The sequence below is a fragment of the Rana temporaria genome, chromosome 1 (assembly GCF_905171775.1).
Source record: "Rana temporaria chromosome 1, aRanTem1.1, whole genome shotgun sequence".
Taxonomy (NCBI): domain Eukaryota; kingdom Metazoa; phylum Chordata; class Amphibia; order Anura; family Ranidae; genus Rana; species Rana temporaria.
In genome coordinates, this window is record NC_053489.1 from 179,179,681 (window position 1) to 179,196,931 (window position 17,251).

General features: G+C 42.5%; 1 protein-coding gene across 2 annotated transcripts in view; it reads right to left on the reverse strand.

Annotated features, from left to right (window-relative positions):
- The window catches only part of IFT81 (intraflagellar transport 81), a 234,244-nt gene that overhangs the window by 85,129 nt on the left and 131,864 nt on the right, over window positions 1–17,251 (reverse strand). For both annotated transcript variants that reach the window (XM_040346783.1, XM_040346792.1), the window contains one exon: window positions 6,236–6,364. In XM_040346783.1, the coding sequence (XP_040202717.1) occupies window positions 6,236–6,364 (129 nt within the window). The remainder of the gene's footprint in view (window positions 1–6,235; window positions 6,365–17,251) is intronic.

The window sequence follows — 17,251 nt, forward strand, 5'->3', positions numbered from 1 at the left end:
TTTGCTAATGTCCAATCACCTGAAAGCAGCCCACATTCTATGAATAAAAGTCCTGTGTCATGCACTATACAATGAAGATAATCTATTCTGGCAACAGGTTTAGAAGCAATGATAAAAAGGCAGTAAAAATTAAATAAGACCAATTAAAGTCAGCAGGAACCAATCTGCATAGACCATTATCAGCAGAAAGATGTGAGTAGTCTTGTCTTTTCAGAAATTCCTATTACCACTGTACTCTAAATTGTTCGTGCCTTGAGATCATCAATTCAGACAGAGGAGAGGATTACAGAAGTGCCTAGTCCAAATAAGCAAACCTACTAGTCTCTGACATCTACCCATAGTTTAGAGCAGAAAAAAAGACTTTCATACATATAGGTCAAACAGACATACAGTATGTTAGAAAGATCCCCGCTTAAGGACATTCAGCAAAAAAAGAAAACATTTTTGACTTCGCCTTACAGGCCTCTCGTTAACGACAAGCTAAATGAGAAATGTATTATTATCCCATATTTATAAAGCATATTTATAAAGCACCAAAAAATGATACAGCACTGTGTATTAAATAGCAAATGGTTAAAATTACAGACTCCAGACAAAAGGAGAACAGGACCCTGCCTGTATGAGCTTACAATGTAAGTAGCTAGAAATTAATAACAAAAAAAAAAGCAAGAGAGATGGCAATGGAAGCAGGTAATTTGAGTTAGGTGCACAGTAATAATAGATTGGGGTAGAGAAGAATTTTTATTTTTTAAGAGATGGATTTTAGGGACTGTTTAAGCAGTACAGTAATGTCAAAATTCTGGTGGGGGGTTTTTTTTTGGGCCACATACAGCCCTCTTGCTCCTGCTTTGCAGTCCTTAATTAATTGAAAGCTTGCCCAGTTGTTTTTTTACGTCCCAAACGCTACACTTACATTTGTGATTAGCAGTTACAAAAATGATAATATGTAAATGCAGTGCTCTAAATAATAAAATACATTTCATATATCTTAAATAAACATTGAATCAAAGTGAATATTTACAATCGATAATGTACAAAACTGAAGTGACGTGGTATTATACTGCATACATGGTGCCAAAAAAAATAGTCCTTTATAGCATAAACAAATAGTAAAGTTTATATGAAAACAAAGATAATCGACTGTGTGGGAACCTCCACCTTGGTGTTCTTGCCTCCACCAAACATACAGGGCTAGATTCATAAAGCCCGCCGTAAGTTTGTGCGGGCGTAGCGTATCTGAGATACGCTACGCCGCCGTAACTTAGTGAGGCTGGGGCTGGATTCACAAAGAACCTGCGCCCTAAGTTACGGTGGCGTAGCGTAAATCTCTCGGCGTAAGTGCGCCAAATTCAAATTGAGAATAGGTGGGCGTGTTTTATGTAAATAAAACATGACCCCACGTAAATGACGTCTCTAACGAACGACGCATGCGCCGTCTGTGAACGTATCCCTAATCCTAATCACGTCGCAAATAGTCAATGCTTCCCACGTGAACGTAATTTACGCAAAGCCCTATTCGCGAACGACTTACGCAAACAGCGTAACATTTTCAAAATTCGATGCGGGAACGACGTCCATACTTAACATTGGCTATGCCTCATATAGCAGGAGTAACGTTACGCCGGAAAAAGCCTTACGCAAACAACGTAAAAAAATATGCCGGGCGCACGTACGTTTCTGAATCGGCGTATCCAGCTCATTTACATATTCTACGCTGAAATCGACGGATGCACCACCTAGCGGCCAGCGTAAATATGCAACTAAGATACGACGGCGTAAGAGACTTACGCCAGTCGGATCTTAGCCTAATTTCAGCGTATCTTGCTTTCTGAATACAGAAAGAAGATACGCCGGCGCAGCTTTGAATTTACGCAGCATATCAATAGATACGCCAGCGTAAATTCTTGCTGAATCTAGCACACAGAGTGCAAACTCACCAGAACCAACTGCTTTCTTGCATATAGAGCAGCAAAACTTGTTCATTATTCTCTGTTTCTTCTTCACAAGGGGTGCATGCAGCATTCACTGGATATGAATGTTCCTCCAATATTGTACATGGACATCAAAGGGAGAACTCACTTGCATCCATCCGAGCAGTGAATCACCAATGCCAGAGAGAAAAATGCTTTATAGTGTAGTATTTATTTTGAACAAAAGATTAAAAGTATAAAATAAAATGTTAAAAATTAACATAGTAATTTACAAATTAATCACTTCAGCCCCAAAAGAATTGGCTGCTCAATGACCAGGCCATTTTTTGCGATTCGACACTGCGTCGCTTTAACTGACAATTGTGCAATGTTGCACCCAGACAAAATTTACATCCTTTTTTTTCCCCACAAATAGAGCTTTATTTTGGTGGTCATCTCAGCGATTTAAATTTTTTGCGGTATTAAACAAAAAATAAAGCGTCAATTTTGAAAAGAAAAAACACATTTTGTACTTTTTTTCTATAAAAAATATCCCAAATTTTTTCTTAGTTTAGGTCGATATTTATTCTTCTACATATTTTTGGTAATGAAAATCGCAATAAGCGTATATTGATTGCTTTGCACAAAAGTTATAGCCTCTACAAAATAAGGGATAGATTTATACAATTTTTATTATTATTTTTTTTTACTAGTAATGGCGGCAATCTACGATTTTTATTGTGACTGCGACATTATGGCGGATACATCGGACACTTTTGACACATTTTTGGGACCATTGTCATTTATACAGCGATCAGTGCTAAAAAAATGCACTGACTACTGTAAAAATGTCACTGGCAGGGAAGGGGTTAACATTAGGCGTTAATTGTGTTCCCTCTCTGTGTTTCTAACTGTAGGGAGATGGGACTGACCTAGAGGAAATTACAGATTGTGGTTCCTAGCTATTAGGAACTTCCGATCTGCTTTTCCTCACAGAACTGGGATTTGTGTGTTTACACACACGCGTCCCTGTTCTGCCTCTAGTGCCCACAATCGCTTGCGGCCGGCAGTCATCGCAAGCGCTGGTTATGAGCATCGGACCCCCTGCGCCTGCTAGCCCACTTAAAGCGACCGACTTACAGCTACAACCTGCCACAGTATAACTGTGCAGCTGGTCCGTAAGCGGTTAAAGTGCTATGACAAATACTGCTGGGTCACACCGCTTACATCTGGTGGACCTCAAGCGTATCACAGTTATAACATTCACATACAGTATGTACGTTCAGAATAAAAGCTGGTAGTAGATAACTTACACGCTGTGTCATCACCCTGAAAAGAGAATGGTGGCTGGACCTCAGGCATGCAAGATAAAGCTCCCCTTGTAAAGAAGGAACAGAGAGTAATGAACGAGTTTTGCGGCTCTATATGTTAGACAGAAATTGATTCTGGTGAGTTCGCACTCTGTATGTTTTGTGGAGGCAAGAACATTAAGGTGGAGGTTCCCACACATTCGATTATCTTTGTTTTAAAATTAACTTTACTATTTGTTTATGCTTTCAGTTAAAGGACTATTATTTTTTTGGCACCATGTATAATACCATGCAGTGTAATACCATATCACTTAAATTTTTTCTACATTATTGATTGTCATATACATAGAGTTGACAGGCATGACCCCACACCCCTGATTACATCTCCTCCAAAATGTGGGTGCTGGATGTGCGCCCCCTTGGCTACAGGGTTATATGACCACCTCAGCTCCTGAGATGGACCACCTTTCTGGCCCTGGTCCTACATACACCACACATCATCGCTACCTGTAGCATATATCCTATAGCATCCTCTCCTGAAGAAGTGTTTTACACAGAAAAATGTTGTGTAGCTATGTGCCTCAGGATTTATATCTAGATATAAAATGTATTTTAAACCTATTGAACCCTAAATTATGCTGCCAAATTGATACATGAATCAACAATGTTATTCATTATTGCTATGTGCCGATTATGTATATATTTATGAATATGATGTTATTATCAATATGCATAGGTACAAATATGATATTATTTATCTATTGACTTTTCCACATGGGTTGTATTATTGCTATGCTGTTACAATTTTACTCAATTATTAAAACGTGATCTCACATATTTACCTATACGAGTCAACTACCTAATTTAAAGTCCCAACTTTCCTTTCTTTTGTCCATTATTGATTGTCAATACTCACTTTAATTCAATGTTTATTTGGGATGTATGAAATTATTTAGAGCGCTGCATTTACCTATACAGTACTTATTGTTTTGTATTTGTATATCTATACACATGTTGCACGCTGCCACACATTGACCAACCTAGCCCTGACGCACAATCTATTCACAGTTTAAAAATTATGTATGGAAAAAAAAAAAAAAAAATATGTATGGGCTTTTCTCGGGTACAGCATAAATTGCATTTTTTTTACTATAATCTTAATTTACCAAAGTGCTATAATCTTTTTTTTCAGAAATAAAGTGGTTTGGATCCTAATAGGTATTATCAGCCCCTTCAGTGTTGCCAACTGTCCATATTTTTATGGACACTTTTTTCCCCTGTCCGTAAATGTCCGTGGTTGTGAGAATGTGCCAGTAAAAATATCCGAGATCGGTTTGGCTTGGAACTGCATCCAGGCAATACAAAGTTCACAGGGGAGTCGGGGACAGACAGAGTGACAGACAGCCCAGCTGACAGTGACATAAGGTGATGGTGGCAGAGGGGGATCCGATGGAGGCAGGGGGTGATGTTGGCACCGCAGAGGGGGACGATAGAGGCAGGGGGTTAATGGAGGTAGGGGGTAATGGTGGCTGCGGTGGCACCGTAGAGGGGGATGGAGGCAGGGGGAGATTGGAGGCAGGGGGTGATTGGAGGCACCGCAGAGGGGGATGGAGGCAGGGGTGATTGGAGACAGGGGGCCTGGAGGAGATTGGAGGCAGGGGGAGATTGTGGCACCGCAGATGGGGGTGAATGCAGGGGGTGTTGGTGTCAGAGAGGGATGGAGGCAGGGGGTGATGTGACTAAATAATTTGCCCTTATTATATCGAAAATAACAAAAATATGTTTTTTTACCTTAATATCTACCTTAAATCACATTGCTATTTGCCTAGCGTACTTGTTTGTAGCCTAAATACTGAAAGTTGCACCTAAAAATGTAATTTAGTAACTTTTGTGAAATGCCAGTAAAAAGGTGCTTGCGCCAGTAAATTTCGGGTGTCGTGCCAGTAAATTTCAATCTGGTAGGTTGGCAACACTGAGCCCCTTGATGTTTTATTCCACTCCAGTTTAATCCACTGTTTAATTTGAGTCTGACAGGCCTTGTGTAAAGTTTTAAATGTGGCAGCCAATCTAATAGGGCTAGGTAGAGAATTCCAGAAAATGGAGGCTGCTCTATACAAATCCTGTAGGTGTTCATAGGAAGAGGTTATGAATCAAGAGAACACTACTAGATAAGCTGAGAAATTGGTTTGGAGAGAATTTGTGTATGAGGTCAGTAATATTAGTGGATGAGTGGTGAAGTGATTGAAGGCAGCGGACATGGAGGTGTTATGAATGTGGGAGGTGATAAAGGGAGAGTCAAAAGTGGCCCTAAGACAGTAAATGTGTGAGGTAGGTAGGGTGGCAGTGCCATTTACTGTAATAAACAAGTGATCTGGAAAGCAGAGCAGGGAAGATGATTGGCTTACCTCTTTATTTGTATCTTTAATGAACATATTGCTCAAAATTTAAATGCACTAGTTATCAGAGGCAAATGGAGTCCAATATCCATGAGTATCGTTAATTCTGTCCGATTTACGTTTTTTGGGTCATTGGTGGAAGCTTTCTTTTATTGACACTATCTGGCACATTTACAATAATTATTTGTGCTAAATTCAGAAACTGTTTGGTTTAGCTGCAAATCCATGGTAAAAGTTAACAAAATTTGTCTTAGTCCATTTGATTCCAGGTATTGAAACTACATTTTTATACCTTATTTTCCATATGGCGTGCATGCTGGGTCAAATTATCATTAGGCACGAGTAGAGTGTTTAGCTCTGAACGCCTCATCTCATAATGTCTCAGGCACTGTAGGAGGCCACAGACCAGGGGAGTATACTCAGTGCTCAGAAGGAAACTGCTATCTATGGTTAGGACACAGAGGCATGTGGGGTTGCTTCATAGTCACAGCTCAGTTGCTGCTAGGCAATAAATACAATTCTAAATCTTCGATCAAGAGGAACACAGTTCAGGCATATAAACACTCCACTTAAGTTCTGCCGCTGTGTACTGTAACTAAAATATTTAGAATAAAATTACCATTTCAGACATGTCATCCAGAGTTCGTCCTTTCATTTCATCTACTTCATTTTTCAAAACAGACAATCTCTCCAACTCTTCCTGGGTGTCAGTGTACCCAGATATCCCTCTTTTTTGCTCTATGGCTTGCTGGAAAAAAATGATAAATATAATGGAAGAATTTTCTACACAACTCATATAAAATTATGTAAAATGTACTAACAGAAAGGAGTAATAGTGCTTGTACAATGTACAGTACTTAAAGCGGATGTGCCACTAAAAAAAAAAAAAAATATTAAAAGCCAGCAGCTACAAATACTGCAGCTGCTGACTTTTAATATTAGGACACTTACCTGTCCTGGAGTCCAGCGCCGTCCGCAGCAGAGGACGAGCGATCGCTCGTCATTCTGCTGCTCCCCCCGCCATCCTCGGTAAGGTAACCAGGAAGTGAAGCGCTCAGGCTTCACTACCCGGTTCCCTACGGCGCATGTACGAGTTGCGCTACGCCGCTGATTGGCTCCCGCTGTGCTCTGGGAGCCGAGTGTTCCCAGAGCACAACGGGGGGGAGGACGAGAGGTGACGTTCTGCCCGCAGAAAACCCAAAACCGTGTGGCCGGAAGTGGGTGCAAATTTAGACAGGTATCTGCACCCCCCTCCCCCCTGAAAGATGTCAAATGTGACACCGGAGGGGGGGAGGGTTCCGATCAGCACGAGTTCCACTTTAGGGTGGAGCTCCGCTTTAAAGTGGTTGTAAAGGTTTTTTTCTCTTCTTAAAAAAAAAATAAAAAATGTCATACTCACCAGCTCTGCACAATGATTTTGCACAGAGCAGCCCCAACCCTCCTTTTCTGGGGTCCCCTGCCAGCAAGTTGCTTGCTATGGGGGCACTCGTGTGGGCTCGATCTCGAGCAGTACTGTGTGCATCTACTGACACACACAGCACAGCTCAGCTCCACCCCCCACTCTCTGCTCATAGGATTTGATTGACAGAAACAGGAGCCAATGGCTCCTGCTGCTGCTGAGCCTCCTGTGAGAAGAGGGGAGAAAAGAGCAGTGCTTCTGCAGACAGGCACAGCACTGAATCAGGCTCAGGTAAATGTTTAGCGAGGGCTAGGGGTAGCTGACATTAAATGGTTTTTACTGTAATGCTTAAAATGCATTACATTAAGTTAAAAAAAATGTTATCTTTAAAACCACTTTATGTTTGCAGTGGCTTCCAATGACAAGTACTGTATATTTGTACAATCTCTACAAACTCCAAATTTTTAAATCACTAGCAAAAGGTACATAACTGCAACACACCTGTAATCTGCATTATGTAGGAGAATATAGAATACTGAAATCAATTATGCAATATTATTTACCACCAGTTGTATATTTTTGGTTACTTAAATTCTTAGGCCCATTTCACATGATAGGCCTGCTCGGATCCACCTGTCCATTTTTCAGGTGGATCCGAGCAGGCCACCCATTGACTTGTATGGGCAAGCGGATGTCAGCGGAGATGTGTCCGCTGACACCTGCCTGCCATCCGATCCGATAAGATCCGCTTAAAACAGACGGGTGCCGATACATTTGCCATCCGTCAAGTGGATCGGATGGGATCGGATGACGCTCAAAAAACAACATATTTACATATATACAAAATAAATAAAATAAATATAAATACATAAAGTAACAAACAAAAATCAGCTTACTTCTATCATTAACAGAAAACTGCTTTTTTGCCAGAAAACAGAACTAAATATTAGTATTTTGCCGGATTCACACTTGTGCGGTGCAAATTTCAGCTCTATTATCTCTGCAGAGAGATAAGACAACTGTTTAGCAGATCAGCTATGTTTTAGATGCGAATTTGGAGACCTGGGTGAGGGGAGGGGGAGGGGGGGAAGTGCATTGAGCTGAATGAGAGAAATCCTGAAGAGAAATGAACACATGTGCGAATTAGATGCGTACCCATAGAAGATAATGGGCCTGAATTCGCACCTAAGCCGCACCGCAATGCCTAGAAAACGCACACGTTTTTTCGGCAATGCGCAGTGCAAATGCATCGCACATATGTGAACCAGCCTCATTGAAATCAATGTATTTTATAATGTTATGCGAATTGGATGCGGTTTAAGCCGCAACCAATTTGCATAGGTGTGAACCCGGCCTCAATCTCATTATAATGCTCCTCGACAAACTCCCTACTTCCACATAAATACACCCTCAGGCTAATGCCCCGTACACACGATTGGAAATTCCGACAGCAAAAGTCCGATGTGAGCTTTTGAACGGAAATTCCGACCGTGTGTATGCTCCATCGGACTTTTGCTGTTGGAATTTCCGCCAACAAAAGATTGAGAGCTGGTTCTCAAATTTTCCGACCGTCTGTAGCAATTTCCGACGCGCAAAATTCCGACGAGTGCTCGGAAACAATTAGATGCATGCTCGGAAGCATTGAACTTAATTTTCTCGGCTCGTCATAGTGTTGTACGCCACGCGTTCTTGACGGTCGAAAGTTTAGAGAACTTTTGTGTGACCATGTGTATGCTAGCCAAGCTTCAGCAGAATTCCGTTGGAAAAACCATCCAAGGTTTTTCCGACGAAAAATCTGATCGTGTGTATGCGGCATTAGAAACTATTAAATACATTAAATGATTTTCAAAAATCTCATCAAAATCTAGGGGAAAAAAGGACAGAAAAAAAATCTGCACACCCAGAAACTGACAGACAGAAGCAACAGGGACTTGACATGCCTTTGTCCAGGCCTCCCACCGCCACCACCTGTCCTTCTCAAGAACCCAAATCTTTCCAACTTCACCCAGAATGTTGCGCACCACCACATCGATAGGAAAGGGACACCAAAGCAAGAAATGGTCCATCATTTCCTCCACCCCACCACATTCCACTCTTGGACAACCATGATTCTCCATAGTGCTTTAGGTTACCCTCAACATAGAGTCTGCTATGGAACGAATGCAAGACCATATCACAAAACTTTAAAACAGAAGTATGGGCTTAAAAAAAATGTATATTCACCTAGATGGATACAGCTTCGATACGGTTTCAAGGACCGCTAATCACTCGTTTCTCAGCCTTCAGTGATGAGAATGCCTGTGACTGTCAGTCACCGACTCTCTGCTCTGCCCCGAGTGCTTAATGGAGTGCTGAGCTGTGGAGGAGGTGGGAGCAGCTGGCTCAGGGTCTCAGCAGTTCACTGAGAGGCTGAGCCAGCTGCCAGTCCAGACCAAATGTTAGGGATCTTTTCAGAGCCTGGCTCTGTGAGGTCGGCCAACAGTGGGCTTTAGCTCCCTCATAATAGGGCCTGGGCAATCCCACAAGACCAGTGGCTCACTAAAAGGCAGATTCAACAATCCTCCTCTCCATGGCCTTCCTTGGAAGAGAAATTCCACTGCCATCACTCGCCACTGTCAAAAGATTTTCAGGCATGGAGCAATGTAAGCCAGGAGATTACCATGTCTGGCCCTCAGGCTTTTCACTGGCCCACCATTCTCCCAGCTTCACAGAAAAGGTCTAAACCACTCAGGCAGCTCCTCTGCCAGCATATTATCAAAATTATGTTTCAAAAACATCACAGAAAAGATTACCATACCTAGGCCACCCATCTGCCTAAAAGGGTAGGTTACACACCTCTTAACGAGGTTCACTCAGTTCCTCCATGACAGTTGGAAGAAACAGCTGCAGATCCTCATATAGAGAGACACTGGCAAAACACAGACAAATTGGTCCTGAATTTTACAAGCCCTGCCTGACAGCACTGCAAGTATGGAGACCTGACCTGACATAAATGAGGAGGGTGCAGATCAGCTGTGACTAATGATGGACAAAAAGTTAGAGGGGTTTTTAAACTAGGCGACAGGGGGAGGGCACAGAGGTAGAGAAAGTCAGCATGGAACATATTCCAGAGGGTAGTATTGGGGGCATTAGTGGTAGGTTGACTAAAGCACATAAAACCAAGGGAAGTATATGAACAAGTCGTAGTTGCAATCTCGAAACACCCAATAAGAGGATAGTATGCGACCAGTCTAAATTACGTGGCAAGTTCACCAATGCCAGGAGTCTGGTGGACAAGTTGGGTAAACTAGAGATACTGTTGTACAACAGCTCTCATGATTGGCTGGCAATCATTTAAGGGTATACCCTTTATTGCAGGGATAGAGAGGGTAAAAAAGGGGGAGGGGTATGCCTATATATCAAGAATAATGTACAAGTGAATGTGAGAGATGACATCACTAAGGGAGCTAGGGAAGAGGTGGAATCCCTATGGGTAGAGCTGCAAAAGGATGAAGCTAAGGGGAAAATGATACTGGGAGTATGCTATAGGCCTCCTAACCTGAGGGAGGAGGGGGAGACGGATCTCCTATCACAAGTTGGATTAGCAGCAAGGATGGGAAGTGTTATAATGGGGGATTTTAATTATCTGGACATAGAATGGGCAGAGGGAACCACGCATTAATCTAAGGCTCGTCAGTTCCTAAATGTCTTGCAGGACAATTTCTTGTTTCAGATTGTAGACGCACCAACTAAAAATAAAGTGTTACTAGATCTACCAATTACCAACAATACAGACCTGATCACGGATGTGGAAATACGGAGCAATTTAGCAAACAGCGATCACGGGTCAACTGGCTTCAGTATGAATCACACAAATAGGAAACATAAGTGGAATACAAAGACACTGAATTTCAAAAGAGCCCACTTCCCTAAGCTATGAACCTTGCTAGAAGGCATGAATTGGGATAAAATCTTGGGAACAAAGAACACGAAGGAGAGATGGGTTTGCTTTAAGAGTATATTAAATAAGGTCATTAGCCAATGCATCCCATTGGGTAATAAATTTAAAAGAGCGAACAAAAGTCCCGGATGGCTTAAAGTGGAGGTTCACCCTAAAAACAAGTATATACCATTTAATCCAGCATACTGCTGACATGTACCAGTTTCCGAAAGAAGCCGGGAACTGGTGACGCGCATTATGCGCAGGGAGTGAAGCTTTTGTCATACGTCAATCACTAGTCTCTGAATAGGAACGCCCACTCCCGCGGGATTCACTACCCGGAAGCCGGGGGCGGGGAAATACCTATACTACGGTATGTAAACCGAAAAAAAAAAAACAGCATACTGTACATGTCGGCAGTATGCTGGATTGAATGGTATATACTTGTTTTTAGGGTGAACCTCGGCTTTAACTCCAATGTAAAAATGCATATAACGGCAAAGGAGAAGGCATTCAAAAAATACAAGGTTGAGGGATCATCATCAGCATTCAGTCTTTATAAAGAATGCAACAAGAAATGTAAGGGTGCAATTAGGGCGGCTAAGATAGAACACGAAACACACACAAGCAAAAAAACACACACAAGCAAAAAAAATCCCAAGAAATTCTTCAAGTATGTAAACAGTAAAAAAGGGAAGACAGACCATATTGGCCCCATAAAGAATGAGGAAGGACATCTGGTTACAAAGGATGGGGAGATGGTGAAGATATTTAGCTGGATTCAGGTAGGGGCGTATCTTTGCAGCGGCGTAGCGTATTTACGCTACGCCGCCTTAAGTTAGATAGGCAAGTACTGTATTCACAAAATACTTGCCTCCTAACTTACGGCGGCGTAGCGTAAATGGGGCCGGCGTAAGCGCGCCTAATTCAAATTAGGCTGAGGGGGCGTGTTTTATGTTAATGGGGGTGACCTGAAGTGATTGAAGTTTTTTACGAACGCGCATGCGCCGTCCGTGTACATATCCCAGTGTGCATTGCCGCAAGGACGTATTGGTTTCGACGTGGACGTAAATTATGTCCAGCCCTATTCACGGACGACTTACGCAAACGACGTAAAATTTTCAAATTTCGACGCGGGAACGACGGCCATACTTAACATTGACTAGTCCAACTATTTGATGGAATAACTTTACGCCTGAAAATGCCTTACGTAAACGGCGTATCTTTACTGCGACAGGCGGACGTATGTTTGTGAATTGGCGTATCTATGCATTTACATATTTTACGCCAAACTCAACGGAAGCGCCACCTAGCGGCCAGCTTAAATATTGCACCCTAAGATACGACGGCGCAAGCCGTCATATCTTAGATAGGTTTAAGTGTATCTCAGTTTGAGAATACACTTAAACTTAGGACGGTGCAGATTCCGAGTTAGGTCGGCGTATCTACTGATACGCCGGCCTAACTCTTTCTGAATCCACCTAATTGAATTTTTTCTTCTCCTCAGTCTTCACAAGGGAATCGGGGGGCTTTAGTAACCAAAACTGCAGTGTTTATCCTTATGACACATCACAGGAAGCACCTCCATGGTTAACAGAGGACAGAATTAAAATTAGACTTGGGAAACTTAACATTAATAAATCACCAGAACCAGATGGCTTGCATCCGAGGGTACTTAGGGAACTCAGTTGAGTAATTGCCAGACCATAGTTCCTATTTTTTACTGACAGTCTACTGACTGGAATGGTACCAGCTGATTGGAGAAAAGCCAATGTAGCACCAATTTTTAAAAAGGGTACAAAATACATCCCTAGTAATTACAGACAAGTGAGCCTAACATTATTAGTATGCAAGCTCTTGGAGGGGAGGATAAGGGACTATATACAAGATTTTAGTAATGAGAAAGGTATCATTAGCAGTAATCAGCATGGATTCATGAAGAATAAATGACCCGTAGGTTGGGGTAAACAGTATAATCTCTGTATTTGCGGACGATACTAAGCTAAGCAGGGCAATATCTTCTCCGCAGGATGTGGAAACCTTGCAAAAAGATCTGAACAAATGAATGGGGTGGGCAACTACATGGCAAATTAGGTTTAATGTAAAAAACTTTAAAATAATGCATTTGGGTGGCAAAAATATGAATGCAAGCTATATTCTTGGGGAAGAATCTCTGGGGGAATCTAGGATGGAAAAGGACCTGGGCATCATAGTAGATGATAGGCTCAACAATGGCATGCAATTCCAAGCTGCTGCTAACAAAGCAAACAGAGTATTGGCATGCATTAAAATGGAGATCAACTCCAGAGATAAAACAATCCTCAGGAAGGATGTACTGGAAATGGAGCGAGTACAAAGAAGGGCAACAAAGCTAATAAAGGGTCTGGATATTAGTTATGAGGAAAGGTTGCAAGCACTGAACTTATTCTCTCTGGAGAAGTGGCGCTTAAGAGGGGATATGATTTCAATTTACAAATACCGTTCTTGTGACCCCACAATAGGGATAAAACTTTCTTGTGGAAAAAAAAATTAGAAGAAAAGAGGTTTAACCTTAAACTACGTAGAGAGTTTTTAACTGTAAGAGCGGCAAGGATGTGGGATTCCCTTCCACAGGCGGTGGTCTCAGCAGGGAGCATCGATAGTTTCAAAAAACTATTAGATACAATGTAATACTGATGTATAATTACACACATAGGTTGGACTTGATGAACTTGTGTCTTTTTTCAACCTCACCTACTATGCAACTATGCAACTATGACCTCAGCATGAGGAATTCTCTTTCACTCTCCTGGTTTGAGAGGTGTAATGTCTTAAAAATGATGCCAGACTACTGTACCAGCTCCAAAGGTTACCCATACATGTCTCTCAGGCATTCTTCTGTTCGCCTAGCGTGGAATTTATCCAATTTATTTGGAGGGGCAAGGCTCCAGGAATCTGCAGAGACATACTGATCAGGCAGAAAGCTAGAAGTGGCATAGGATTGGCAGATCTTGAAAGCTACTACACTACCATACATATAGCACAGGTAATAGACTGGTGCAAGCACGGCAAGTTCAAACAGAGTGTCACTATAACTAGATTGCTTGACGTGCCATTAATAGGTCAGACACAGGCAGGGAAGCATATCCCTATCCCCTTACAGATACATCCGTTTATTGAAATTATGCTATGTGAAATGGTCAGATCCTTTTCCCTTTTAAACATCCAATGCTTTCCCTCTCCTATGACCTCTATGCTAGCACAATCCAAGTTCCTCCCAGGTCAATCAGATAACATTTTCTGCATCTGGACTGTAAGAGTTCTTATGAGGGCAACAAAATTCTTATCCAGGTACGGATGGAGTAAATTCTTGGCCCATTCCGCAGCTCATAAAGGCCCCTGAACTCAACACCTGGTGTCGGCAACAATTTTCCCCATTCATACACTCTTCCTAAACCACTACATTTCCTCAGTGAACTGACAGCCAGAGGAGACTTGTCTAATCATGGGGATGCCAAGAGGATCCGGTCTCTCTCATACCAGTTCCTTATGAACATACATTCACACGTTGGCCCAGAGTTTCTCAATAAATGGAAAAAAGACCTATGGCTCACTTTCATGCAGGATCAAAAGAGAAGGATACTGTTTCCAATAAAGCCTCAATTTGTAATAAATATCTGGAAATCTCTTACAATATTGTGACCAGATGGTACAGGATGCCATTAGTCATCGACAAGCTCTTTCCACAACAAATTGGCATATGTTGGCACACATAATGGGTAATTTTTACACATTTTTTGGAACTGCCCTCCACCTCAAACCCTACTGAAAACCAGTAAAGGGGATAATTCAGATACTCACAAAATGTTCCCTGTTTTATAGAGCTATGAGAAATCCCTGCTAATTCATCCATTAAATGTTGCCAGGGCTTGTATCCCTAGTGCCTGGAAAAGTCCACCAATATTATAACAGTGGTTTGCCGGTGTAAATTGCATCCAAAACATGGAAGATTTTACAACGGCCCTCCGAGACAAGATTTCCGATCAGACCAAACAATGGTATTATTGGGAAGAATATGTTGTCTAAATATAAACGAATACCTAAGGAGTCTAGTTTCATCACGTACATCTGCTTGCACCTCCTTTACCAAAGCTCAAGTCCTGCGGGAACGGAGTTCCTGCACTTTTTTCACAGCAGGAACGCAGTTCCCTTTGCAGGACTAGAGCAGCCGAGCCGCCCAAGCCAATCCTTCACTAAGCGGCGATGCGCAGCTCGAGTCACTTGCTTAAAGTTCTTTCTAAATCCCGCGTTAATTTGCGGAAGACCTCCTCAATGTCTCCTGGGAACAATGACAAAAGCTCCCAGGAGACATTGCGGCATCGAGGAAGTGACGGAATACTTGCACACTAACTGATGAATCCATATACAGGAAGCGGCCAGTAACATAAAGGATTGCGAAGGTACAGTGGATCGAAAAAAAAAAAAATGCGGTTTAGTAATTATGCATATGAGCGTATCATTTATTTTTTTGGTGGGGGAGTGGATCTTGGGTGGGAGTTCCCACACTTTTTTCCCCAAAGGACTTGACCCCTGTCCTTTACCATATCTCAGATTAAAAGATGCAGGTACAGGCAGATGCAAAATGCATAGGGCAGCAATAATACATACAGGCGCAGATTCTCAAAGGACTTACGACGGCGTAGCGCCATGTACGCCGTCGTAAGTCCGAATGAGAGCAGTCGTATCTATGCGGCTGATTCTTAGAATCAGTTATGCATAAATTTGGCTAAGATACGAGCGGCCTAAGTCTCTTACACCGTCGTATCTTAGGGTGCATATTTACGCTGGCCGCAAGGTGGCGCTTTCGTAGATTTCCGCGTTGAATATGCTAATGAGCTAGATACGCCGATTCACGAACGTACGTGCGCCTGGCGTAGCAAGATATGTCGTTTACGTAAGACATACGCCTGCGTAAAGTTACCCCTCATAAAGCAGGGGTAAGTCATGTTAGGTATGGACGTCGGAAACGTCGGAACAGCGTCGTATTTTACGTCGTTTGCGTAAGTCGTCCGTGAATGGGGCTGGACGTAAGTTACGTTCACGTCGAATAGGCATTGAGCGGGCGTAATTTAATTTGAAAATTTGACGTGATACTGAGCATGCGCGCGCATGCGCCGTTCGAAAAAAAGCGTAATTTACGTGGGGTCATGATTAGTTTACATAAAACACGCCCCCCTGTTCCTCATTTGATTTAGGTGCGCTTACGCCGGCACATTTACACTACGCCGCCGTAACTTTAGACGCAAGTGCTTTGTGAATACAGCACTTGCCTCTCTAAGTTGCGGCGGCGTAGCACAACTACGATACGCTACGCCAGCCTACATTTACGCCGCTGACTGTGAATCTGGCCCACAGTACCTTATATGTCTTCTAGCCCTCCACCCTCTAAGTTCTTAATCCACTAAGCTCCCTTGGGTTTGAGCTCACACTTCTCCTCTACTTCTTCCTGTTTCCTAGCCTTCCCATCCCAGTGCCCTGGGTACCCCATAAAATCTCTAAACTCGTCCGCTTTCTGATCACAACTCTGCCTCCTAAACTGCCCACCGTTTGTCCCCATGGTTGGCAAATTCAGATTTTTCTTTGACTACTTCCCCATCTGCCACACTGCTCCTGTGTTTCTATCAGCGGCTCATCTAATCTGTATCCTGTCTCGTGCTGTGACTACTCTACAGCCCTGCTCTTCCTCACCTACAAAAAAACCTACATCTGTCTTCCTCACCTGCCTTTAACAGCACCTGCCAGCAAAGCCATCCTCAAGTCTTCTACAGAAGTGTGAATCTCCAGATTGACGATTCAGCACTCATGCCACTCTACGTGCCCTCTGATCCCATTTTCAACTTCCCAAGGGTTTTTAGACCAGAGGTATAAGGGAAGTCCTATTCGCACTTCAGTTTTAAAACAGGTAAGCAATAACTAGTTACATTTAATAATATATTTAAAGAGTAACTCCACTTTTGTTTAGAGGAAACACATTCCGTGTACAGAACACCTCCAGGTAGCCATATTGCATTGCATTTAACAGACAATTACAGAGCTGCAGATTGAAGAAGAAAGTGGTTGTAAAGGCAGAAGGTTTTTTATCTTAATGCATGCATTAAGCTTAAAAAACTTTCTGTGTGCAGCAGCTCCCTTCAGCTGCCCTAATACTTACCTGAGCCCATCTCTATCCAGCAATGTTTCACAAGGGACTCAGCTGTCCAGGACTCCCCTCCTCTTTGGCTGAGACAGCGTGGTGCCATTTGCTCCCGCTGCTGTCAATCAAAGTCAGTGAGCCAATG